At 43.4% G+C, this 27,991-nt stretch overlaps 1 protein-coding gene and 1 long non-coding RNA gene across 3 annotated transcripts in view; both read right to left on the reverse strand.

Moving 5' to 3' along the window:
• Window positions 1-18,843, reverse strand: part of LOC129649521 (uncharacterized) — a 30,869-nt gene extending 12,026 nt beyond the window's left edge. The window contains exon 1 of the long non-coding RNA XR_008713140.1: window positions 17,899-18,843. This is a non-coding gene — a long non-coding RNA (uncharacterized LOC129649521). The remainder of the gene's footprint in view (window positions 1-17,898) is intronic.
• The window catches only part of NXN (nucleoredoxin), a 161,098-nt gene that overhangs the window by 84,938 nt on the left and 48,169 nt on the right, over window positions 1-27,991 (reverse strand). Inside the window, exon 1 of one of the 2 annotated variants that reach the window (XM_055577008.1) lies at window positions 26,142-26,353. The exons of the other annotated variant lie outside the window; for it this stretch is intronic. Within the exon in view, the coding sequence (XP_055432983.1) occupies window positions 26,142-26,156 (15 nt within the window). The 5' untranslated portion in view covers window positions 26,157-26,353. Of the gene's footprint in view, window positions 1-26,141; window positions 26,354-27,991 lie in introns of those variants that run through there. 2 annotated transcript variants of the gene reach the window in all.

A 27,991-nucleotide genomic window follows, 5' to 3' on the forward strand; every position in this document is an offset into this window, starting at 1 on the left:
TTTTTCTCTTTCTGACTTACTTCACTCCTTATGACAGACTCTAGGTCCATCCATGTCTCTACAAATGACCCAATGTCATTCTTTTTATGGCTAATATTCCATTGTGTGTGTGTGTATATACATACAAACATATATATACACACACACACACACACACACACAATGCACACACCACATCTTCTTTATCTGTTCCTCTGCTGATGGACATTTAGGCTGTCTCCATGCCCTGGCTATTGTCAACTGTGCTGCAACAAACACTGGAGTGTACTGCGCGTGCCTCTGAATTATGGTCTTCTCGGGGTCTATGCTCAGGAGTGGGACCCAGTGTGCTGCCACCCAGAACAGTGCAGCCCAGTGAGCGACAACAACAACCAGCAACACAAGTGCTAACAACGTCAGGTGCTCACCTCTGCCACTCTGCCATGAGCGGGATCTGCATTAGCTCATGTATCCGGTATGGATTTTCAGTATCTAGACAAATCTCTGCATTTGATCATGCCTGTTTGCCAGGAGGAACACTAAGGTTCAGAGAGATTAAGGACCCTGCCCCAAACCACACTACCCAGAGAGGGCTTGGCAGGATGTGAAGTCAGGCAGTCTGACCCCATGGCCTGCGGACCTGACATCTGCTTCAATTCAAGGATCAGAGTAACTCCCTGCTGGAGAGGTCCCCTTGGAGCCCTCCCCCACCCTTCCAAGTTCTTAATAAAATTCACATGCTTTTGTTGGTGGGAAAAAGTCACTAGACCTATGGACAAGGGGGAGTTAAGGCCACACTTGTGGACTTAGAACTCGTGAGTTGTTTTCTCAGTTTTGTGGGCTCAGAGTCAGAGGTGTAGCATTAACTTTAATATAAATTTTTCTGGAGGTGATTCACGCAGAATTCCTGCCAAGAACTTTAATAATTAGACTGAATTAGACCAAACTCTGTCTGTACATGCCTCACAACATCTGCTGATTTAACAGTTAAGCTGTAAGCCCCGCTGAGCCCGGGAAGGGCTGGCCTCGAGGGCTGCGAACGGGGACAGTTAGTGGAGAAAGACACCTGTGAGCCCCCGGACTTCGGCCTCCCATCTGGTGAACAACTGATTCTGCTTCCCTAACCTCCCATCACCACCAGGGACCAGAGGACGGGATGAAACCAATCAGGAAATGCTCATAAAAGAAAACCCTTCCCCATGGTCCTTTCTACTGCAAGCTGAGGGCTATAAAGTGATCCTTTCTAATGTGGTGATTTTCAGCCTTTTCCCTGCTCTGGTTCAGTGAATTCCCATCAGCCACAGAGACTCATCCACAGGGCGGATTTCTTTAAGGGGAGGGGGAGGTGGGGGTAGAATCCAAATCTTTACTCCCCACCAGTCAAGAATCAGACTCTTAAAGGGTGGGGACCACAAAATTTGGCAGAGCCCTGGAGAATCTGTTTCCCATCCTCCTTCCCTCTCTCTCCTGGTCACACACAAACGCATACATACACATGTATGTGTGTTCACACACAAACTCATACTCTCACACTCGAGGCACCGTGGGTCTAATAGACAGCTCCCAAAGAAGGACAGTGCTAATCAATCAGCCCTCCCTGGAAGGTGGTGCCATTAAAATCGTATAAATTACATTAAAATTATAAAATAAATTATATGCTTCTTTTTAAAATAATAAAAAAAATTTTTTTTAAGCATATAATTCTTTTGAAGAAAGAAGCACATGACTCGTGCAATATGTGGGATTCTTAGCTCACTAATCCGTGTCCCCTGCTGTGTAAGTGCAGAGTCTTAACCACTGGACCACCAGGGAAGTTCCATAATTTACAAGCTTCTTAAAGCAGTCTTCAAAACATATCAACCCACCCCTACCCAAAATAATGGAGGGTGTGATTATATGCCAGAAGGAGAATAAAACATAAAGGCATATTATTTGTATAAGACACAAATTATGCTATTAAAACACCACAGAAAATCGTTCTAGCCATTGCTGCTTTATATGTTAAAAACACAAATGGACTTTTTGGCCAACCCAATATAATGTGAGCCACTTATGTAATTTTAAATTTCCTGATAGTCACATTAAAAAGGTTAAAAAGAGGGACTTTCATGGTGGTCCAGTAGTTAAGAGTCAGCTGTGCAACGCAGAGGATGAGAGTTTGATCCCTGGTCAGGGAGCTGGGACCCCACGGGCCATAGAGCAACTAGGTTCTTGCACCACAACTACTGAGCCTGCACACTCTGGAACCCACATGCCACAATTAAGACCCAATGCAGCCAAATAAGTCAGTAAAAAAACAGGTCAAAAAGAGGTGAAATTAATGGTAGGTAATACATGTTAATTAATGGTAATACATGTTAAGTCATTTCAGGACACTGAAAGATGAACTACCCACGTTGGTAGGTGCCCAATATGCTACTGGAGATCAGTGGAGAAATAACTCTAGAAAGAATAAAGAGACGGAGCCAAAGCAAAAACACCCCCTGTTGTGGATGTGACGGGTGATGGAAGTAAAGTCTGATGCTGTAAAGAGCAATATTGCAGAGGAACCTGGAATGTTAGGTCCATGAATCAAGGCAAATTGGGAGTGGTCAAACAGGAGACGGTAAGAGTGAACATCGACATTCTAGGAATCAGTGAACTAAGATGGACTGGAATGGGTGAATTTAACTCAGATGACCATTATACCTACTACTGTGGGCAGGAATCCCTTAGAAGAAATGGAGTAGCCATCATAGTCAACAAAAGAGTCTGAAATGCAGTATTTGGATGCAATTTCAAAAACAACAGAATGATCTCTGTTCGTTTCCAAGGCAAACCATTCAACATCACGGTAATCCAAGTCTACGCCCTGACCAGTAATGCTGAAAAAGCTTAAGTTGAACAGTCCTGTGAAGACTTACAAGACCTGCTGCTGCTGCTAAGTCGCTTCAGTCGTGTCCGACTCTGTGCAACCCCATAGATGGCAGCCCACTAGGCTCCTCTGTCCCTGGGATTCTCCGGCAAGAATACTGGAGTAGGTTGCCATTTCCTTCTCCAACACATGAAAGTGAAAAGTGAAAGTGAAGTCGCTCAGTCATGCCCAACTCTTAGCGACCCCATGGACTGGAGCCTACCAGGCTCCTCCGTCCATGGGATTTTCCAGGCAAGAGTACTGGAGTGGGGTGCCATTGCCTTCTCCGTACAAGACCTTCTAGAATACCCAAAAAAGATGTCCCTTTCATTATAGGAGACTGGAATGCAAAAGTAGGAAGTCAAGAAACACCTGGAGTAACAGGCAATTTGGCCTTGGAGTACAGAATGAAGCAGGGCAAAGGCTAATAGAGTTCTGCCAAGAGAACCCATTGGTCATAGCAAACACCCTCTTCCAACAACACAAGAGAAGACTCTACACATGGACATCACCAGATGGTCAACACCAAAATCAGATTGATTGCATTCTTTGCAGCCAAAGATGGAGAGGCTCTACACAGTCAGCAAAAATAAGATTAGGAGCTGACTATGTGAATCGTGAACTTCCAGATGTTCAAGCTGGTTTTAGAAAAGGCAGAGGAATGAGAGATCAAATTGCTAACATCCGCTGGATCATCGAAAAAGCAAGAGAGTTCCAGAAAAACATCTATTTCTGCTTTATTGACTATGCCAAAGCCTTGGCTGTGTGGATCACAATAAACTGTGGAAAATTCTTAAAGAGATGGGAATACCAGACTACCTGATCTGCGTCTTGAGAAATTTGTATGCAGGTCAGGAAGCAACAGTTAGAACTGGACATGGAACAACAGACTGGTTCCAAATAGGAAAAGAAGAACGTCAAGGCTGTATATTGTCACCCTGCTTATTTAACTTATATGCAGAGTACATCATGAGAAACGCTGGGCTGGAGGAAGCACAAGCTGGAATCAAGATTGCCGGGAGAAATATCAATAACCTCAGATATGCAGATGACACCACCCTTATGGCAGAAAGTGAAGAAGAACTAGAGAGCCTCTTGATGAAAGTGAAAGAGGAGAGTGAAAAAGTTAGCTTAAAGCTCAATATTCAGAAAATGAAGATCATGGCATCCGGTCCCATCACTTCATGGCAAATAAATGGGGAAACAGTGGCTGACTTTATTTTTCTGGACTCCAAAATCACTGCAGATGGTGATTGCAGCCATGAAATTAAAAGGCGCTTACTCCTTAGAAGGAAAGTTATGACCAACCTAGACAGCATATTAAAAAGCAGAGACATTACTTTGCCAACAAAGGTCCATCTAGTCAAGGCTATGGTTTTTCCAGTGGTCATGCATGGATGTGAGAGTTGGACCATAAAGAAAGCTGAGCACCGAAGAATTGATCCTTTTGAACTGTAGTGTTGGAGAAGACTCTCGAGAGTCCCTTGGACTGCAAGGAGATCCAACCAGTGCATCCTAAAGGAGATCGGTCCTGGGTGTTCACTGGAAGGACTGATGTTAAAGCTGAAACTCCAATACTTTGGCCACCTGATGTGAAGAGCTGACTCATTTGAGAAGGCCCTGATACTGGGAAAGATTGAGAGCAGGAGAAGGGGACAACAGAGGATGAGACGGTTGGATGGCATCACCGACTCGATGGACATGGGTTTGGGTGGACTCTGGGAGTTGGTGATAGACAGAGAAGCCTGGCATGCTGCAATTCACGTGGTTGCAAAAAGTTGGACATGACTGAGCGACTGAACTGAACTGAATGACTGGCATGTAGGTAATGAATGTTTTTAAAAGATTTCTAAAAAAAAAAAAAAAAAACACGCTAGCTTTGTGCTTGCCTATTAATACTAAATGGCTCTGGACGAGCAATTTCAATCTTCCTGAAACTGAAAACCATCTGAAATTGATGAGCTCCAGTTTCACCAACTGTAAATGGAGATGAAAAAATGCCAATCTGATTCCCCTTACCAGGGCTGTTGTAAGGATCCTATGCTATATGCATACAAAAGTGTTGTATACAGTGCTGTGCAAAGGCTAATAATCATTATTACAGCTCCTGTAAGAGAACAGCTCATCCATGGACATCAATAACAGTTCTTTTCAGTCTGTAAATATTTTGCCCACAGCTGTCTTTCCTTCCCAGAGGCTTCAGAACAGTAAGAAATGCACATTTCTGTTACCCTCTAAGAAGCTATAAACCTATTTTACAAGAAAAATCCCATCGGAATTTCCAAGTGATATTTAAGTTGTTTTGTGGAAGAGATATTTTGTTAAAATGAAAACCCTGCCTTAAAAACAGGAAGACATCCCTAGTCAGCAAATTCTAGAGGGAACAAACTAGCCCTGCCTCCAGGAAAATTATCCAATTCAAAAGACGTCTTCTGAGCTAGTGAACAAAGATGGAGACCACCACCCCAATTCACCCACCCACCCCGTCTTGTTTCTTTTCCTCCAGCCTTCTAACTTTTTTAAAGAGTTCTTCCAAATGATCTATGAATTTAGGTGGTTAGAAACAATTGCTATTTTAAGACTGAGAGCTGATGTTTCAATATTTCTTGATGGTTGGACACAAGACCTTCTAGAACCCCTCCCAATGTTATGATAATGTTATGATAATGAAGACAATAACAGCAGCCGTGAGGAATGATTAAGTGAATAAGCGAGTGAGTAAAAGTCCCTCAGTCGTGTCTGACTCTTTGAGACCCCATAGTCTATACAGCCCATGGAATTCTCCAGGCCAGAATACTGGAATGGATACCCTTTTCCTTCTCCAGGGGATCTTCCCAACCCAGGGATCAAACCCAGGTCTCCCGCATTGCAGGCTGCTTCTTTACCAGCTGAGCCACAAGGGAAGCCTGTAATTGTTTTATGAAGGCGGTGACTTATACAAATAGAAATGAGAGAAAGGTTTTGTGTTAGAGAATTCACTGCAAGCAGAGAACAAATCCTTGCTTTCCTAAAGGCCATCTGAGGTATGCTTTCCCTGAAAACACCAGACCCCTCACCTGGAGATAGTCAAAGACCATTACTAACAGCATCCTCACAGTACAGCTCAGACATACTTACAGCTTCTGAGGTTTCTAAAATCCAAATTTTTTATAAAATCAGCCTTTCCCAAAGTGTGCTCGGCATGATGTTTCCAGGCATTTCATGTTTGGGGGTTGGGTGGGTGGATAAGCAGGAGTACCATGGCCAAATGAGTTTTTGGGAAATCCTGGATCCACATGAAGTTCAGCAAGTTCTTCTACTGCTCAGAGCCTTTAACATGACAGTGTCCTGTGGGAGACGGAAATCCCACAACGAACTGCACCTTTTTCCAGATATCAGATCTGGAGCATCCTCAAGGGGATGTGAACACATCTTCAGACACTTCCACTTTCATAAATAGTTCCAGAATATACTGAGTGGCAGAAAAAAAGGAAAAGTAGGTTCCCTCCTACCTGATTCAGCAATCAGCTGAATCTGTTTTGTTGTTTTCACATTTGTAGAAGTAACTGCACATCAAAGCTGACCCTCAGCGGTGCCAGACACAGCACCCACTGCTCTGACAGCAGTAGCCTCGCCTGCCTGCCTGTAATTTCTGTTCCACCTCCCAGGCGACCCCAGGCCTCCCCAGTATAAACACTGCAGCCCCAAATCAAAGGCATTCCAGCTTTTGCACCTATAGGTGCGGATAGAAAAGGTGTAAACATTATGACATAAAAGATGTGAAGATCTGAGAATAAGATACAATCAAAATAACTTTTACTGTCTTAATCTCCTGTTCCACAGAGCTTGCTAAGAATAGGAACAACAAAGAAAGAACCATTTCAGTTCTGACCCCTGACTTTTCTCTTCTAGATTCAATTGGGCTGTTTCAAAAACCCATATTCTACTTCTTTGGACCGAAGCCGTCATGGTTAAATTTGAAAACTGAACGGCAGTGGTTCCCAAACATGGGCCAAGGGCCCCTCGAGGAGGGTCTCAGGGTCATTTCAAAGGTTTTCCAAGCACCTGAGCACCAAAAATTGTCAGATCAAAAAGTCAAAAGTATAACTTCTATTATGTGAGGATAACTTCTATCTTTTGATGTTAAAAAGAGATCCTTGTGTTTTAAAAAAAAACTGGAAACCAAAACTAGCACTTTTAATAAATATACCCCTTGCTAGTAATCTGTCCTAATTAGCAAAAGAATAATATAACTCAATATACTTTTAAGTTACAGATTAATGAAATGATTTAAAAAATTCTTTGATCTTTGTTTCTCAGTCATAATCTCATAAGACATGGCAAAATTTGACACAACAAACGCTTCTAAACCCAAACATTACCCAACCATCCTTCTTGAAAGTCTACAATTTTCTGTTTTTCGGCAAGGAAAAGATTTCATGTTTACTTTTTGTGTGTGGATTTTGTGTTTACTTTTCAGTGACACCAAACAGAAGAAGCTTTAGAATAAAGCCTCAATATAACATTTTGACAGACCTACACTAATTAGAAAAATAAAGCCACAGAAACCATGGTGACCTCTGATGATTCACAAAAACAGCATTTCTTTATTTCTGGGAAGTTTCTCAAAGGATGAAAAATGGAGGCTTTATACACTTGTGTTCCAAAGGAAATGAAAGTTAAAGCACCACTGTGAGTGATGCTTATAAACTAGACTAATGAGAAATAGCACACAATAGATAACATATCTTAAGAAATGTTAGCAAGTTAAGGTCTCCTTTAATATCTGTTTCTATCTCCTATGGACATTATAAGAGGATCATCATGAAATACTCCTATCATATTTGCCAGGAGAAAAATCTTAAAAGTCGTTTCACCTGTTCACAGTGAAGATTTCGTGAAGGCCTACAAAAGCAATCATTTTTCTACTAAAAGTTTTATCCACTTCTCGGCTGGAGCAACATGTCACATCTTCTAAATCAATCTATGGCTTAACTTCTAATCTTATAACTGGCACAGAGAGATGATAAAATGTCTTCCAAATACTGCGGGAATTTTTTTTAAAGCTCCCAGTGCATAATAGTGTGTGTGTGTGTGTGTGTTTAAAAAGAATTTATCATCAGTTCCAAGTTGGAGTTCAGTTGCAATCTATACTCAGAACTGATGACTTAAAAAAAAAAAAAAAACTTTCTCTATACAGTATTATTGCTTTGATGAATTAATGCCAACAAATATGGTCAGTATTGTTTCCAGATTCTTCAAGTCATTGTACTCCATGCATGGTCAACCCAATCCCACGTCTGTCCTTGATTACTTAATTTTCAGTCATTTGCAAACTCAAAAGTGAAAATGTAGAGGCATTTGAGCCACTTTATTCAGCAGTAGAACAAGAATTGTGGGCACAGTTCATAGACTTTCTCACATAGGTCTTCTCAACACAAAATATGCTAGAGAAAGAACTCCCTCACTCCATGCAAAAGCCTTTGTTTGGAAGGCCAGTTTCCTACATTTGAGAGAATATAGGAAAGTCTTTCCTTCTTGTTACAGCTTATCTTTTTTTAGCTTTTTTTTTTTTTAAAGTATCCTTTGCTGATTAACTCCATTCTGTCTATTCTCTCAAAGGACTCCAAGTTCCCACAATACATATGTATTCAATTTTATTGCTTTGTGCTTGATATATTGCTTTGTAAGTGTTCAAGGCATTTTTTGGTGAACACTATGTTTCTGTCTCCCAAACTGTACTCTAAGCTTCTTAACAATAAAAACCATGCCCTGCCTCCAACTTGGGTGTTTTTTTTTTTTCTTTACTATGACTGCATTAAACCTATAAATTTATTCTGATTAAATGACATCTTTACAATATTTCATATTTCCAGCTAGTCTGTTTCTCCATTAATGCAAGTTTTTTTTCCTTTAATGTCTGACCAAAGTTTTGTCATTTTCTCTATAAAAACAAAACACACACATGGTTTAAAAAAAAAAAAAAAAAAAGCCTTCCCGTGAGTCTCTCACCCCCCAGATTCCAGTCTCATTCTGAGAGGTAACCCCTTCTCATGTAACTTCTAGAGGATGTTCAGGCATATGTATATTTAAATAAGCATAAATATCATCTTTCCCCCACTCCCTTGTTTTTAGAAACTGGGCCTGTTATCAATATACTACTTCTCAGCTGGCAAAGAAAAATCATTCAAAAGGATCGGAACTGGGACTTGCCTGGTGGTCCAGTGGTTAAGAATCTGCCTGCCAATGCAGGGGACATGGATTGGATCCCTGGTGCAGGAAGATCTCACATGCCATGGGACAACTAAGCCCATGGCCACAACTACTGAGCATGCATTCCAGAGATGTGACTACCGAACCCCGCACACTCTAGAGCCTGTGCTCCACAAGCGAAGCCATGGCAATGAGAGTCCTGCATTTGGCAACTAGAGAGTAGCCCCAACTCGTCACAACTAGAGAAAGCCCACACACACCAACAAAGAGCCGGTGCGTGACAACAAAGGCCCAGTGCAGCCAAAAATAAATAAAAGGATCAGAACCATTTTCATAGATCAGGCAAGAAGAGTAAATTTGGAGTCAAGAGTCAGGAAACTGACACTGGGCACAGAAGCTAACTATAAGCACATTCTATGCAGCACCAACTACAAATCTTTTCAATGACTGAACAGTCAGTATTCTGCTGTGGAGATGAAACATCATGATTTACTTAGTTCTTTACTCACAGGCATTTACACTGTTTCACATTGGAGCTAATATTGCTACAATGAAGACATCTTTGTTTCAGTTCAGTTGCTCAGTCATGTTGCACTCTTTGCCACCCCATGGACTGCAGCACGCCAGGCTTCCCTGTCCATCACCAACTCCCGGACCTTGCTCAAACTCATGTTCATCAAGTCGGTGATGCCATCCAACCATCTCATCTTTGTTTATCTTTGTAAATTCTATTGGATAAATTCCTAGAAACTGAATCAGGAGGTCAGAGGTTTCATATGTGTTGAGTGACACTGCCAAAGAAATGGTATCAGTTTACATGTGTCAGTGCCTGCTTCTCTGCGCCTTTCCAACACCATAATGCTAAGTCACTTCAGTTGTGTCCGACTCTGTGTGACCCCATAGACAGCAGCCCACCAGGCTCCGCCGTCCCTGGGATTCTCCAGGCAAGAATACTGGAGTGGGTTGCCATTTCCTTCTCCAATGCATGAAAATGAAAAGTGAAAGTGAAGTCGCTCAGTCGTGTCCGACTCTTAGCGACCCCATGGACTGCAGCCTACCAGGCTCCTCTGTCCATGGATTTTCCAGGCAAGAGTACTGGAGTGGGGTGCCATTGCCTTCTCCGTCCAACACCATAAGTTATCAAATTTTCTTTTTGCCAACCAACTAGTGATGTACCGCATTTTACCAATTGCATTTCTGTCATAAGTGGAACTGAGCATTTTTTCATGTTTATAAACATGTTTATATTTCTTTCTCTGTTTAAAGTGAGTGAAGTGAAGTCGCTCAGTCATGTCCAACTCTTTGCAACCCTATGGACTATAGCCTACCAGGCTCCTCTGTCCATGGGATTTTTCAGGCAAGAATACTGGAGTGGGTTGCCATTTCCTTCTCTGTTTAAACTGAAGTCAAATTGATTTTAAGAGCTCATTATGCATGAAGCAGGGCGGGAAATGGCCCTTTCCTCAGTTGTCTGTGTTGGAAATATCCTTTTCCAGTCTATGGCTTGTCATTTAGATCTCGTTTCTGGTATTTTGAACCACACAGAAGTTTTATATGATATTCATCTCTTTTATATTCACCAATAAAATTTAGCTTAACTTTCTGAACACAAGTATATGCTAACTTCCTTCCATAAGAAGTGAAGTCAGAGTAGAAAAATTAACAGTCACCAAAAATCCTTTCCTTGAATTTGGGAGAATTTGGAGGCGCAAATAGCTGGTAACCAAACCATGCCAGCACCCAGTGACGTAATTTCACGGGAAGAGCATCTGCAGATCCCTGGAAAGGCACATTTTCTTCTTTTGTTTGCAAAGTCCATATGCTTGTCAGTTTCCTAGAGTCCAAGCACCCTTTTTGCCTCCAGTAAAAGATGTCTCGGCTTAGTTGCTTCAGAACAGAAGTGATTACAGATGAAGATTTTGACCCCTGCCTAGTCACAGCAGAGACTCTTCCACACGACACCCAGTTCAATGGGCAAAGAAAGGAGATTTGGTCAATTTCCCAGAGAGACTATGGCCCTACCCAAGACCAGGAAAAAATGACAATGAGGCAGGTTCTTCAACTACCTACAAAGTCCCCAGGCAATGAAGAGAGGACAGATGTGCTCAGAAAACTATTTCTCTCCTGGCACCTTCCTCTTATCCTGTTCAGTAAAATGAAGCAGAAAAAAAATAAAAATGGTTCTTCTTTTCACCTACACTATCTTAAAGTCACTTACATTATGGCAAGAACATTAATAAGAATGGTGTGCCCTCCCAAATTCAGAGAAGGTTTTAACATCATTCTATTTGTTCTTGCAATTTGAACATGATGGTACCACATTAATGTCTATACAAGTGCGATAGTTCAAAAATAATGATTGAGACTTCCCTGGTGGTCCAGTGGCTAGGACTCTGGGCTCCCAATATAGGGGAGAATAAATAAGTGGGATTATGATCAGAAACTTCAGAATATAAAAAGGTAAAATTCTGGATGACCTCTAGGAACTGTTTCTAAGAAGGGTAAAGTGAAAACGGATTAATACATAGTATAATGCTACCAGTTTGGGTGCAGGAACAAAGAAAGCACCCGACCAACAAGAGTATGGTGGGGCTGGGAACTTGGCATGGTGGCAGGCCCAACAAAGCCAGGGTGACAGCTCTCAGAGACCAGGACATACCATACTGAAATGGGCAGCCACGCACAGCGGGCAGAGCTGGAACTTTCAGTGTTTCTCCTCTAGGTCTTTTCCCCTCCCTAGAGTTTTGGTCTCCAAGCAATCAGTTCTGTGCTTTTGTTTCTAGGCTCAGTTTTAAACCACACTGGGGAAAAGGCACTTCTTGAAAGGCAAAGATTGGGAGAAAAATACTGAAGCTCTTAAGAGCTCCTGTCTAGCTGCCAAAGCATTGTTTTAGCCAAATGAAAAGGGAGAAACAGAATGATGATTTTATTTGAATTGCTTCCAAGGAAAAGTAACCTCCAGCAAAACACTGGGCCCACTTTGCTGGAAATCCTGGCATGCCGACAACAGAGATGGAAGCAGAAAATTGCATATTCCAGAAAGCACGGTTATCAAATAGGAAAAACCACACGGAGTGACGAGCTTTCAGGTTCCTGTGGCTCAGGATCCCTTTTATTCTATTTCTTCCTGCTGTAAACAAAGTTATTTTTAATATAATTTTCCTTGGAAGGGGGCTTTTAAAATGCTTAAAGATCAAATCTCTTGCTTTAAGTAACATTAATATATTAAATTCCAAACTTACTAAGCTAAATAAGCAGAGTAAAAATCTGCATAAACATATCCCAAAACTTTAACATTACAATTTCAGAACATAGTTAAATGATAGTACCTCCTGGTAGTAAAAATACATCCCAGCTGGATTAGTTACTGTAAATACCCAAGGAATCAAAATTCTTCAGTTTTCAGGGATTCCAGGGATCCCTGTGGCCCAGAAGTGAATGTTATAGGGGAAGGAAGAGAAGATGGGAGAGTGATCTTGGAGTTCTGAAATTATCGCAAAGTACTGACAGCTTTAATATTACGCACCCTTGTAAGTTACAGCAGCCAACAGGCCTCTAGGTCAATCACCACCTTAACTTCTTCCTTTCTTTTTTTTTTTTGGTGTTTCACTGTACTTCTTTTTCCTCCAACTTCATTGAGGAACAACTGACAAATTAAAGTTTTATATATTAAAGTATACAATGTAGTGATTTTCTATACATATATATTATGACCTGTACCATAATTAAACTAATTAACACATCTATGACCCTACACATGTGGTGAGAACATTTAAACATCTACTCTTTTACTAAATTTTAAGCAAGCAGTACACTAGTATTAACTATAGTCACCAGGCTTTACATTAGATCTCCTCCTTAGAAATTTTCTAAGGCAGGCAGTTATGAGAAGGCAGATATTTTCCACAGGTTTTCATCTTCATTCATTACTCACATTTATCAGACACTCTGTATCCTGTTCCACTACACATGTTGAAGATACAAATCAAATAGATTTTGCCTCCAGTGAGACAGCTTATTCTTCTGTGAACAAAAGAATGAAGTGTTCTGGGTCTGGGACTCTCTCACTCATGAATCAAAAGCCAAGTCACAGGTGCCCCCTTGTCGCTTGTGCCACCTGTCCCAGATCCTCCTTGCTCCTCGTCAACCTGCTCCCAGTCCTCTGGCCATGCTGCCACCTCCTTCCTGACCCTTGTCTTCGTGCCCCATTTTTAAATTTCTCACCTACTCCTTGAACTTATTAGCATCGGTACCTCTGCATGCCTTGGCTTGTCGCCTCAGGAACATGGCTCAGACCCACTTCACCATCTCAGCCCAATTCTGGCTACCCACGCCCTGCGGACACTCCTGTCTGGTTCAACTCCTGGAGGTAAATCTCTGCTTCCAGCTCAACAGGACACGGGTACAAAGTACACCATGGGAGCAATGGGAGGGAGCAGCTCTTTCTAGCAAAGCTTTGCTGAGATGATGGCAAAATGGAGTTTCAGAGGATGAGCAGGATGGGAAAGGGAGGAGAGAACATCCCAAACAAAGCACAGAGCTCATTAGTGAAGAAAAATAATGTGTTTTGTAATCGATTTTGTGGACAGAACCCCTAATGGATAACAATAAATTGTTTACTGAGCTCCTACATTATGGAAGGCACATGGCCCAGGACAGACCACAAAACAGAGACTCATTAAGTATATGGACGAAGTGAAACACCAAAACTACCTATAACGTTATCCGACTAGAAGTACCCCAAACTAAAACAACCCAGAAAATTCAGTATCACCTCTCCCAAGACAACAGAGCCTTTCCTTCTGTAATCAATCATGCAATGACAAATGAGTCTGTGAGAGGCCCAGTCCTCTGCACCGGAGACAGAGCCACAGACCCCTGGGCCCAAAGGGATCTGGTCTTGATTAAGGTTATTTTCCTTTGTAACATTCAGATTGGAGGCAAAAGGAAGGAGGATCGAAAAGGAAACTGGAGGAGCCCAAGATGTATCAGCGAGTTTCATCACAGCATTTTATTTCCTTTGTGAACTCGACTCAGGGAGCTCATAACTCCAATATTTGTTTGGCTACTGAGTCCATAATTCACTTCAGTTCTGAAGACCTATGGTCTCAGTTTCTTGACTTTAAAAAGGTCTGGTGGAACTCTTGGTGAATTTAAGATTTAGATAATACAATAAATTAAATCAAGTTTCTGGGGTAATTATTTCAATCAAACAGGCTTTGTTACAAAGTTCTTTCAATGTAGTGTGATAATTCCTCAATCCCACAATGCTGTTAAATGTGAGTATTGTTATAACAACAATGAAAAACCTCTATAATCTCAGCACGACTGAAGTTAAATTACTACAGCCAGTTTTCTGAAGAATGAGTCAAATTCTTTTTCATGAAAGTGAAAGCGTTAGTTGCTCGGTCGTATCTGATTCTTTGTGACCCCATGGACTGTAACCCGCCAGTTTCCCCTGTTCATGGAATTTTCCAGGCAAGAATATTGGAGTATTCCCTTCTCCAAGGGATCTTCTCGACCCAGGGATCAAAGCCAGGTCTCCTGCATTGCAGACAGATTCTTTACTATCTGAGCCACCAGGGAAGCCCCATTTTTTCCCCACACACCTACTCTTACTGCAGGTTACAGAATCTCTATCCTCCAGCTCTTAATTGTTGAAAGCCCTGCTTTCATCTCACTTGGTCCTTAGATGGGAGAGAGAACAGCATGAAGCAACATTTATCTGGTAGTGCATACCTCTGAAGGCAAGAAACAGTTGGGAAAATAATGTTGGACAGAATTCAGAAAATCCAACTAGATGTAAAATGGTCCTCAGGAAACACCTGGGAATACCCACCACTCACTCTTAGCAGACCACAGTGATCTCTGAGCTCATCTGTCTATACCTGCCTCTGCCCACCCTACAAACTGACATTCACTCATCTCCAGGCTTCAACACACATGGGCATCCTAACTCTCCATCACCCATCAAGACTGCCCACCCAGTCCCATAACATCCTCCATGCTAGGGACATTTACTTCCATTCATTTAGGATGACAACATCCTGAATCTTTAACACCCCCCAATACTCCCAAATCCAAAGTTGAGAACTCAGAAATCCTGCTTCCCATTCCTTCATCTCAACAGTGAGCTACCTCTTTGGCCTTGGGCAATCTGACATCTTATGATTGTTCAGATTCAGCCCAATGAGCCAACATGCCCACACGACTACCCTCTCAGCCAGGGATACCTGAGGACACCTAGGCCTCACTGGAATTTGAATTCACAACTCAGCAGAGCACCTGCACAAATCCCTTGGCCCTGATGCAAGTCAGGCCTGCCTGGGCTTGGCATTGTCTCTTATGCCAATTCTTCCAACATTCCCAGTCCCAGGGTCCAGCTCCCCACCCCGCAATCTCTGCCCCCAAGTGACAAGCCCTCACCAGCTCCCTCCAGAGCTGCCGTGCTCTCTCAGGTTCTCCACCCTTACCCAGACTGACGTACTGGCTAGCCTATATCCCAGGGGTCAGTCTCATCAATTACATTTCCATTGGTAGCATCTACTATATCAATACAGCCTCAGCTTGCTCTTGATTTACTTCTCCTTGCTAATCCATCCTCCAGTTCTCCCCTTCAGTGGCATCGGGAGGATTCTACATCTCAGAAATGCTTTCAGTGATTCTCCTCTAGCTCCCTTCCTGGGGGCCCCAGCAGCTGCTCAAAAGTTTACCAGGTCTTCTGTTCTCAACAGTCTTGTCTCATCTTCACCACGAAAGCAGAGGGCATCCAGTCTCAGAAGATGGTGCCCCACCTCCCACAACCAACTCTTCCAGCTGCGCTCTGGTTGTTATCCCAAACCCACCACTTCCATGCCCTGTGACCGTTAAGTTATTTCACCTCTTTGTGAGAAGAGCACCTTCATGCATGTAGTGGAGATGGAGGAGGACACACATATGTAAAGCACTGAGATAGTGACTGGCACGAACAGGGGAGAATTTTCCTTTACACTCCCACTTCTCTTCAACCTACCAGCTGACTCTGACCTGACTCTGGTCACTGTCATCCAAGAAACTAGCCATTTAGCCTCAAGCCACCGCTCTCTTCCTCTTCCTTGGCACCATCCTTTTTGACTTACCGTCTCCTCTTCCTTACCCTAGCTTGCTTTTGGACTCCCCATAGGTGCCCTGGGAATTCTACAGAGTCAGCACTCAGCAAGGTCACTGATAACTTCTAATGGCAAATCCATGGTCGGGTTTCCAGTCCACTCTGTGATCTGAAACCACTGCTCTCCAACTCTTCCGAAAAGCTCTTCACTTGCTTCTCATGGCTGTTTTGCTTTGGTGCTTTGCTCTTCTGAGTCTCCTACACCAGCCCCTCTGCCTGCCCCTAAAATGCCAGAACTGCTGGTTCCATCCTTGGCTTTCTCCTACCCACTCCCCAAAGAGGAGCTCATCTGCCCCACAGCCTGGACCATGCCTGGAGTGCTGATGACTGCTCATTCCTTCCTCACCTGGCCCCTCCCTTCTGGCCTCTTTTGCCTGCTGTCTCCACCTGGTTATCTCAAGGGAGCCTTAAACTCAGCATGTCTAAACTGAGGCCATTGCTTTCCCCAAACCCACTTCTTCCTCTGTATTTCTTATATAGTCTGACGACATCATTATCAATGCAGCTCCCTGCTTCAAACCTTCCGTAGGGCACAGTTCTCATAAACCCATTTTAAGTGGGTCCCTATGACCATAATGGTAAAGATAAATGGGCTAACCCTGTCTTTGTGGACATTGATTCCAAGTGTAAGAATCATTAGTCAGAAATGGGATGAGGCCATAAAATAAAATCAAAGGGGTACATTCTCAAAGCAAGAGCTTAACACAAGATCTAGTCAGCTCAAAAGATGGTGGATGGTGCTGTGCTGTGCTTAGTCGCTTGTTCACATCTGACTCTTTGCGATCCCATGGATGCAGCCTGCCAGGCTCTTCTGTGCATGGGGATTTCCCAGACGAGAATACTGGAGTGGGTTGCCATGCCCTCCTCCAGGGGATCTTCCCAACCCAGGGATCAAATCCAGGTCTCCTGCATTGCAGGTAGATTCTTTACCATGTGAGCCACCAGGGAAGCCAATGAAAGATGGGGAGGGGGTTAATTTGGGAGCTAAGAGCAAGAGAGATGGAAGAAGACTCCGTTCTTACAAGGTGCTGTGTGTGACTTCCCACGGCCTGAGCTCTGCTCACCTCCTCCCTGCTCCTCTCCAACCCTGGTGGTCAAGTGGTTAGGACTCCATGCCTTCCCCGCCAAGACCCCAGGTTCCATGCCCGGTCAGGGAACTAAAAATCCCACAAGCTGCATGGCACAACCAAAACAAACAAACAAAAATGACAACAAAAACACCAAAAAAACCTCTGATACCACTATTTGTAAATTCCTCCAGACTTCTCCTGTTCTACCTTCCTTGCCACCACTATCCCACCAGCCCGGGACTTCTCACCTTACAAACCACGACCACCTACTAAGGTGGTCCAAGAGACCACCTGGGTCCAAGAAAGAAATCCAGCCTTGAGCCTCTCTCTCATGCTCAATCTTTCTAAACCACAATTGTGATCATACCATTTCTCTGCTTGAAAATTCTCAGTGGCCCCCACCTAACTGCTATGAGGAAATAAGCAGCAACTCCTTGGCTTTCATGATACAGCCCCAGACTGCCTGTCCAGCTGGCATCACCACCGCTGCCCCCAGCGGCAGGCCCTCTGCTGCCCGGAGCACGCCGTGCTGAGCCCTTGCCCGCTGTCAGGCCATCTCTGCTGTCTGGATCGCCCCTCCTACAGCTGCCTGCAGCCACCCCCTCTTTAGCCCGCACTTAGTCTGCTCAGCAGTGTGGCTTCCTCCTCAGGCAGAGAGCTGCTCCTTTCCCCGTCAGCCAGTCTTCCTGCACGCAGTGGGCCCCCCAAGGGCTCTGGCTTTATCCAGCCAGATTATATCCCCCAGGGGTGCTTTTACACCTTCACCATTAGTGAGCGCTAAGCCTTTTACAGGCAACATCTCATTTAATCCTCACATGAACTAGGTAAACGCTAATATCATCATTTCCAGGTGAGTGAGGGAGGCTGGCCTGCAGCTCAGTAATGTTCCTGAAGGACAAATTGACTTTATCTGGTGAAAGGCTGCAGCTATTCAGCTCTAAAGAGACCCTCAGCAAGGCCAGGGTCATTAAGGAGACAAAGGTTCCTGGCCGTTGCTGCATACAACAGAAAATTTTGAAACACTCTGGCAGCTCCTTCCAAGAGATTCTCAGGTTCCTGCATAGAGTGCATTTCACATAACCCTGCCCTTTGGTGCCCCTCTCCCCAGAAATGCGGTTTCTCGGAGGCCTCACTTTTACCTGGGGCCTGCAATGCTAGTTACTTCCTCGCAGGCTGGTAATGGGTGAGAACCTTGATTACAAAATATGTCCTCAGAATTCCACCAATTAATAGCTCATCTGGATGAAATACTCTGAGGAAAACATAAAAGACCAAAACTCACCAAAGAAGTAAAAAACTTAAATGTAGTAATAATTGCAGAATATCTATACATTCTTGTCAAATTACCACCTGCCCCAAAAGGCAATGGGCTCAGACAGGTTCACAGGCAATTCCAAACCTCTGAAGGAACAGACCATGGTCCTCATGCTACTAATTCCAGAGCCCAGAAAAAGGACTGGGGAGGGGGTGAGCTTTGTGTTTTCCTTTATTCTTTTCTATGTTTTCTGAAACTCTACACAGAGTATGTATTATTGTATCAGAAAGAAACACAAACCATTCAAATTATGGGAAATTTTCATAAGAAAACAATTACAGATTTGTACAAAGTTTTATCTATAGGCGAAGGAGCTTTTACAGATAATCCCTGAACAAAAATCAGAAAATGACATGTCCAGCAACATATTATTCACTTTCAGTCTGCAGACCTACAATGAGCCAGGCACTCGGGATAAAGTGGCCTGGTGGGCTGCAGTCCATGGGGTCGCTAGAGTCGGGCACGACTGAGCGACTTCACTTTCAGTTTTCACTTGCATGCATTGGAGAAGGCAATGGCAACCCACTCCAGTGTTCTTGCCTGGAGAATCCCAGGGACGGGGGAGCCTGGTGGGCTGCCGCCTATGGGGTCGCACAGAGTCGGACACGACTGAAGCGACGCAGCAGCAGCAGCGGAGTAAGCGTGGTACGTATCCTCATGGAGTTTATACTCCCGTAAGCAGACAGACATGAACTAATCTCCAAACTATATATATTATAAGCTCTGAAAAGTGGTACTAAATACCTAGATTACAACGAGAGTGCATATTGCTAGTGAACCATCGAGCAAAATCACCCACCTTGGCCAGGCACTTGCTATCTTGCAACAAGAGGTCCTCATAAGGAACACGGGCCTGCTGTCAAAAACCAGGAGAATCTGGGAGGGGCCCAAGAACCAGCCCATAATATGCTCTACCAACCTCCCAGCATCCTTCTTGCTGGAATCCATCTTGGCTGAGAGATGTGAGTGCCACCAGGAAGGACCCTGCGTTAGACTAGATATGGGCCAAGCAAGATGACTGGCCAGAGACCACCAGGAAACTAACCCCATTACCATACAACCTGAGACTGTGAGCCACGCGGCAGAGCAGTTCTCTTGGGTTCCCTCACCCCACTGCCCGGGCGCCCCTTCCCAATAAAGTCTCTTGCTTTGTCAACATGTGTGTCTCCTCAGACAATTCATTTCTGAGCGTTAGACAAGAGGCCACATTCGGCCCTGGAAGGGGTCACCCTTCCTGCAGAAATACGATACTGGGAAGAGAGCCTTATCTGGGGATCAGCATGATGGAATATCAAGCAACTGTTCAAACTAAGGCTATGTGGATGAATGTTTGATGACATAGCATATGTGTGACATAGTAAGTGAAAACTTCAAAGCAATGTGTATAGGTTAGTATCACTTTTGTATAAAAATTATAGTTACACAGAAAAACGGCTGGAAAGATATACAAATCCAGTAAAGGGCAAAATGTTAGCCATAGAGAGAGTTACAGTTTCTGTTTTCTTGTGCTTCTGTATTTTCCAAATTCTCTTAAAGATCTCATATTACTAATGCAATATTCTTTGTGAAAACCTCATTCAATTAAAAAAATATATTTTTTATTTATATTTATTTATTTGGCTGCACTGGGTCTGCAGCATGTGGGATCTAGTTCCCTGACCAGAGACCAAACCTGGGCCCCCTGCATTGGGAGCACAGAGTCAGCCACTGGACCACCACAGAAGTCCCTCATTCAATTTTTTTAATTATTTTTTTATCCTGGTAAAGTATACATACCACAAAACTCACCATTTTACCATATATAATTCTGTGACATTAAGTACATTCACATTGTTCTGCAACCGTCACCACCATTCATCTCCAGATCTTTTCCACCTTCCCAAAGTGAAACTCCATGCCCATTAGAGACTCCCCTGGTGGTCCAGTGGCTAAGACTCTGCACCCCCAATGCAGGGGGCCGAGGTTTGATCCCTCGTCAGGGAACTAGATCCTACATGCCTCAACTAAAGCTCCCGCATGCTACAACTAAGACCCAGTGCACAAAAATAAACAAATATTAGAAAAAAAAAAAAACAAAACACTAACACACCCATCCCCACCACCATATCCAGACCCCCGCCCCAGCTCACCCAGCAACCACCTCCCTCGCAACCATCAAGCGTCATTTAATTTTAAAGTTCAAACATTTAAAGACCAAGCCTCATTCATCCTTTCAATGTCAACTACTTCATCTGCTAAACTCCTATAACTAGAAAAGACAGCCCATCAGACCGGAGCCAGAGTTTTATAGAGCTGAGAGACAGGTCTAGGTGGCAATTTTGGGTGATCAGAAGATGGGAGGTGGAAGGTGTGGTAGTGGGAGGAGATTCTAAAACAGAGATGGGAAGGTGAAGGAACTGCAGGCTTTGAAGTTCACTCTGAGAGCAGCCAGCATATTCTGGTGCAAGGACCAACCAACCATAAACTGAACTTCAGTTTTCAGTTCAACACTGACTGTCCCTGGCTGGTAACACACACACACACACACGTGTGTGTGTGTGTGTGTCTGTGTGTCTGTGTGTATATAAAGATGGAGTGGAAAAGGGACAGAAAGTTAAACCTCAAAGAATCACGCCTCCTAGGAACCAAACACAGGAATTTCCTTCACAGTACTCTTAACAGCTGGCCGTGCAGCACCTGCCTGAATACATCCAGTGACAGAGCTCCAGTGGAGCCCTGACATTCCGGAGAACATCCAGACAGCTTCATAAATCCCCAAACACATAAATACAGAAAGGATTGCAGAGGCTTCTGGCTTTTCCCTGCCTTTTTTTTTTTCAAATGTCTCACCTCCCACTGCAAGTTAACTCCCTTTTCAACTTTCTCCAAAACTATCTCACCAGAAAAAATGTTGTCCTGGCTCAAGCAACTGGGAAAACGTTCCTTGTTTCTCTATGAAGTACAGTAGACAGTGGACTTATTCCCAGCACAGCAAAATTTATCATTCTAGTTTTTCATTTACCCCAAACTCTTTTTTTTCCCCCTCCTGGCCAAGACCTATCCCTTCTTTAGATATCTTTGCTTTTTCTTTCCTAACATTTTTAATATGAGCAGCTGATATTCTTTTTGAAAGGGCCATTTTTCACAACAGGAGTTTTAATTAGTTGAGAGTTACAACTGAGTTTGCAAGTCAAATCTGTGTCTCAGGAAAAATTACTACCTGTCAAGAACCTTTGAGATTGCTGAAAACTCTTGAAAAATCAGAGCATTGTTAGATCTGCAAATGCAAGGTATATACTAACTACATGATTCCCATCCCCAAACGCCACCCTTTCCTCTCTTTTATTAACAGCACATTCCACTTTTCTTAGAATTTGGAGAACATGATTGATTGTAGATAATAAAAGCAACTGCTGTTAAATACACTTGTCCATCTTCCCACCCAATGCAGCCAGGGAAATGGTTTATAATGACTTCACCCTGCCCTGCTGAAGATGAATGGGTGATCTGATGGAGAGCTAGAAGGGGTACAGGGACAGGATGTAAAAGAAGCATAAGGCAGTCAGAGGGGCTGGGTTGATCTGGCAGAAAGGCGGGGGTTCTTATGTGGGAAGCTTTGCATAGAGGGCACCGGGCTCCTAGGAGCAGAGAACAGAGGGAGGTCCTTTTCAGAAACAGGCTGAAAGTTAAGAGGGTGAAGCTAATTTCAAAATACCACCTAGGATGCCCATCGACAGATGAACGGATAAAGAAATCATGGTACATATACAATATAGAATATTACTTGGCCATAAAAAGGAACGCATTTAACTCAGTTCTAATGAGGTGGATGAGCCTATTACACAAAGTGAAATAAGTCAGAAAGAGAAAGACAAATACTGTATATTAACGCATATATACGGAATCTAGAAAAATGGTCCTATTCACAGGGCAACAATGGAGACACAGACATAGCAAACAGACTTGTGCACACAGGGCGGGAAGGAGAGGGTGGGATGAATTGAGAGAGTATTACTGAAACATATACACTGCCATATGTAAAATTAAAGAGCCAGTGGAAATTTACTGTATGACACAGGGAGCTCAACTCTGGTGCTCTGTGATAACCTAGAGGGTGGGATGCAGTGGAAGGTGGGAAGGATGTTCAGGAGGGTGGGGGACATACTTCCCTCCCGATTATATCTATGGCTGATTCATGTTGATATCTGGTGGTAGTAACACAATATTGTAAAGTAATCATCCTCCAATTAAAAATAAATTATTTTTTACAAAATCACCTAGAGATAGCCCCTTCCACCTCCTCACTAGCTGTCCTTCAATGACTCAAGTCTGCACTTCATGTTCCTTCTTCTATCTAGAATCTCACCAGCCAAGAGGCTTGTGTTAACAAAGGCAACTCCTCTGAGAAACTGAGCTGGTGGTAATTTTGAGAGAGAGAAGATAACTGGAGATAAAGGAAAACTACTGCCTGCAAGTTTCAAGCAGACTGTGACCAGAAATCTGGAAACACCATCATCTTCACAGGACTGCTCTCAGGAACTAATGTGGATGCCGATGACAGTGTCCTGCAAATAAAGTGCTACCCAAAGGTATAGAGTGCAGAAGTGGGAATCCTAATGGCCCGTGCATGTATGCTAAGTCGCTTCAGTTGTGTCCAACTCTTTGTGGCTCATGGACTGCAGCCCTCCAGGCGCCTCTGTCCATGGAATTTTCCAGGCAAGAATACTGGAGTGGGTTGCCATGCCCTCCTCCAAGGGATCTTCCTGACCCAGGGATCGAACCCATGTCTCCTGTGTCTCCTGCATTGCAGGCAGATTCTTTACCGCTGAGCCACGAGGGAAGCCCTAATGGCCCAGCACCACTTTAAAAAAAAAAGTGACATTTAACTTCCTATTTTACTTCAAAAGTAAGAGTGGCAGTTTGAGAAAAGAGAGGTTACACCTGGCATATGTGACTTCACAAGGAAATCAGTCTATGAGATTTTCTCCATGGAATCCTGTGCATAAGATGGAGACCTAAAGCTGGATAAGGTGTATTGGTAAGTGGCCAAACCAACACGCCCCAAAGTGCAGATTATTAGATGAATAGTAATCTAGAGGGAGGTTTCTCTCTCGGTTCTAAAGGATCCATTCTAGCCATGTCTGGCTCAACATTATTCTCAATTCTCTTGAAAAAAGGTATCGGGGAATAGTGTAAATTCGTACAGTTATCGCCAAACTAGCAGAAAACAAACACTATCATCAGCAAAGTGTGGAATTCAGAATAATTTTTATGTCTGCAAGTTACATTTAATCCCCATACAGTAAACCAGAGACCTTAAATTGATGAACTGGACGTGTGTTTTGTTTAGCTTACTCAACGTTGAGAAAAAATTTAAACTGGCTAGTAGCATGTAGAACCTAGCTGGTTTCACATAAAAATCCAGACTTTCAGTTTCAAAAAGCCAACCTCATTCTTGCAGGGCAACATCAGCTGGAGGTGAGTGTTGCCATCCAAACTCTTGGATGAGCTGTGTGCCTCCATTTTGGGTACCCACCATGGCCCAATTCACCCCATCTCACTGGCCAGGCCCATACTGGCATTTGACTTGGTGGCTTCTGCAGTAAATGTTGGTTCATATTATTAAATGTTTCCAATTTAGTGTAAATGTGACTTGATTGTGCGTTAAACGTTAATTTAATCTTCTCCCACTCTCAGTCTTTGCAGGGTTCTGCTCCTGCAGCAAGATCCGACAGGTGATCACAATTTCATAGTGACAGCCTGTGCATACAGAACATCTCAGTTTTCCAGTGTGCTCGAGTGTCCTTTGGTTTATTGAGTCTCTCCAATATTCCAGGAAGTCTGAGTTTATTGTCTGTACTATAAGGGAGATCAACTAGCTAACAGGGGTGAAAGGCAAGATTTCAACTCAGGTCTTGGGTCAAATCTTCATCTACTATCTCCCACCATACTATGTACCCCCTCAACCTCAGGAGACAGCCCTGATTCCAGGCTGACCCAGTCAGAGGAGATTAAGTCCAAACTGGAAAACTGCTGGGCTGTTCTGAAAGCGGCCAGCATTTGGAATCTCTGCTATACTTCCGTTTTTAATCTTCTTAAAAAAAAAAAAAAAAAAACCTGTATAGTACTGTTTAATCCAAAGACAGCTGATTCTCATTTACACTTAACCTGTGTTGAACTCACGTACTAAATTTTAAAGCTCTGCTCTCGAAAAATGCATTTTGTTCTTTAAGATCTCCTTGGTAACAACACTCATAATTGCTATCTGGGCCACAAAGAGAGGAAAAAAAAAAAAAAGGCTTGGACTCAATCAGTGACTGGAGTTAAAATCCAATTGGAAATCCAACTAAGTTCCAGAATGACAGCTGTGTAGCAGATTCAGAGAATAACCAGTCCATACTGAAGGACCGGGAAGTCCCAGGAAAGGGGGACTCTCCAAGGTAAAAGGGGAAACTCAGAGGACTTCCCTGGCAGTCCCGTGGTTAGGACTCCGAGCTTTCACTGCCAAGGGCTCAGGGTCAATCCCTGGTCAAGGAACTTAGTTCCCACAAGTTGTGTGGTGCAGCCAAAAAATTTTTAAATTTTTAAAAAAAAAAAGAGAGAGAGAAGAAAGAGGGAAACTCAGTTGAATGCCTGACTGAACTGAGTTGGGGTAGTATTGAGGTCATAAATAATACAAGAAAAAAAGGGCAGGTACTAACTTCAGGAAAAACAAAAAGCTGTCCAGAAAATTATAAGATACAACCTGGATTTGCCCTGAACAAAATTACAGATTTTCAACTACACACAAAGCATGAATCACAGTCATATAACAGAATATAAATATGATCAACTTCGACAAAGTAAACGGTACAGAAAATAGGATGGGCAGGGGATAGAGAACTGAAGGGCTGAGTAGGAAGATACCAACATTCTCAAATCACAAAAAGTCTTCATCAGAGGACAAGTAAAGGTACAAGCATGTTATTTAAAGCTAAAAATGTGATCAAGAGATCCATAAATAAGTGGTACAATCTTATGAAAGGAACCAGGAAGGTGAGGTAAGACTGGGGAGTTGGTTGTTTTTTTTTTTTAATTTTGGCTGCACCCCATGGCATGTGGGACCTTAGTTCCCCCACCAGGGATCAAACCTGTGCCCCCTACATTGGAAGGCAGAGCTTTATCCACTGGACCATCAGGGAAGTCCGTAGCAAGGTCAGTTTAAGTGAGCTAAATCATCATCTATCTTAGCAGAAAAGCAATAAATAATATTGAAAAAGGACTGATAGAGAATGAGTAGCAGGAACATATATTAATTTAGAGATATGGATATAATTACCAGAATTTAAAAAAAGAAAAAGGTCACAAAACTTAAAAGTGGTATCTCTTGGGAAGAGACAGAGAAAGATCACTTTTTATTATAAGCCTATGTGCATCATTTGATTTATTTTGGACCACAAGCATATAGTATATACTTTTAAAAATATTTTATCTACTTAGAAACCCAGGGGGAAAAAGATAAGGCAAAGACCACCTAAAAAAGTCTGCCTCCCAATTTAGCTACCAACCAATGTTGCAAGGTTTTACCTTGAACTCGTGCATGATCAGTTATCAGTCGTGTCCGACTCTTTGTGATCCCATGAACCGAAGCCAGCCAGGCTCCTTTGTCCATGGGATTTTCCAGACAAAAATACCAGAGTGGGTTGCCATTTCCTCCTCCAGGATCTTCCAACCCAGGGATGGAAACTGCATCTCCTGCATTGGCAGGCGGATTCCCTACTGCTGAGCCACCTGGGAAGCCTTTACCTTGAGCAGCAGTTCTTAAAGTCTGGTCTCTGGACCAGGCGCGTATCAGGAGCATCACCTGAGAACTATTAAGAAATACAAATCTGGGGGTCCTACACTAACCCTAACTAGTCAGAAGCTCAGGGGTGGAGCCCAGCAATTTTGTAGATCAATAAGCCCTCCAGGTGGTTCTGATGACGGCTATTTGGAAACCATAGGGCTTGAGCAAAACAATACAGCATTTTTTGGTGCTATCACCTCCTCAGCTCCAGTGTTAACAAACCATTCAGGCCATTTCAGGTGAAGGCCTGAGCCCCTTCTAAGAAACTATGCAGTAAAAACATTATTTTTGGCTGCACTGGGTGTTCATGGCCTTGCACAGCCTTTCTCTAGTTGCAGTGCACGGGCTTCTCACTGCAGTGGCTTCTCTTGTTGCAAAGCACGGGTTCTAGGCTCGTGGGCTTCAGTAGTCGCTGGCTCAGTAGTTGTGGCACATGGGCTTAGCTGTCCCGCGTCACATTGGATCTTCCTGGACCAGGGATCGAATTCACGTCCCCTGCATTGGCAGATGGATACTTAACCACTGGACCATGAGGGAAGTCCCAGAAAATATATATTTTAAAGGAATCTCTGGAGTTAGTTTCCCTAGGGTTAGGGCCACAAGGAAGTGAGCTCTGCCCTGTGTGAGTGCTGGTGGCAGCCAGCAGCCAGGACCCACCTAGGAAGAGTCTTGTGAGAGGTATCATTTACCATAGCCATCGAGGGGGAGGAGTACGTGCCGGGCAACCCGGTGGCTGAGCAGCTGAGTAGGGTGGGAGTGCCCCGTGGATGGCTCTGTGTAAGTCATCTGCTATTATAAGGAAGCAACAACCACTTCACTTCTGGCTCCTGACATTCTGAACAGAGCTCTCGGATATCCTCTGGCTATTTCTGGCTTAAAATAGACCAAAGTGGGAGGGGGAGGCAAGATCTTGCATCCTATATAGACTCTGACGATGGGCTCCAGGGTATATGCTCTGGCAGCTCCTTTCTTCTGCTTCTATTTGAAGGGAGTCAGAGTTCAAGGAAAGTAGAGAGTATTTCATGACGGCCTCGACAGACGCAACAAGCAAACAAAGCCTCAGAATCCTTCTTAACACTCTGTTTATAAAGCTACCACTAATCATTGTTGGCAGGATGAAATGTATCATACCTGGTTCAATACACCCATGAATTCTGTCATCAACAGAAGCCCCAAAGTTACCCTAGCGTCTCTTAGTAGAAACAGGTGACTGTCATTAATGATTTATAATTTTCCACATATTTTCTTTTTTATGGTAATGAATTTCAGGAGCCTATTATTGGCTGAATGAAATAGGGCTCATTTTCCTTTCTCTTAAACAGCCCTGTTGCTTTCCAGGTGGCTCAGTGGTAAAGAATCCACCTGCCAATGCAGGAGATGCGAGTTCCATCCCTGGGTTGAGAAGATCCCCTGGAGGAAGAAATGGCAACCCACTCCAGTATCCTTGCCTGAGAAATCCCATGGACAGAAGAGCCTGGCAGGCTATGGTTCACGTGGTCGCAAAGAGTTGGAAATGACTCAGAGACTAAACAACAACAAAAAGACTTGCTGGATTTAGGTCTGGGGGCTGATGAGCCGATCTGTGTGCCTA

The sequence above is a fragment of the Bubalus kerabau genome, chromosome 4, assembly GCF_029407905.1.
Source record: "Bubalus kerabau isolate K-KA32 ecotype Philippines breed swamp buffalo chromosome 4, PCC_UOA_SB_1v2, whole genome shotgun sequence".
NCBI classification, from domain to species: Eukaryota; Metazoa; Chordata; class Mammalia; order Artiodactyla; family Bovidae; genus Bubalus; species Bubalus kerabau.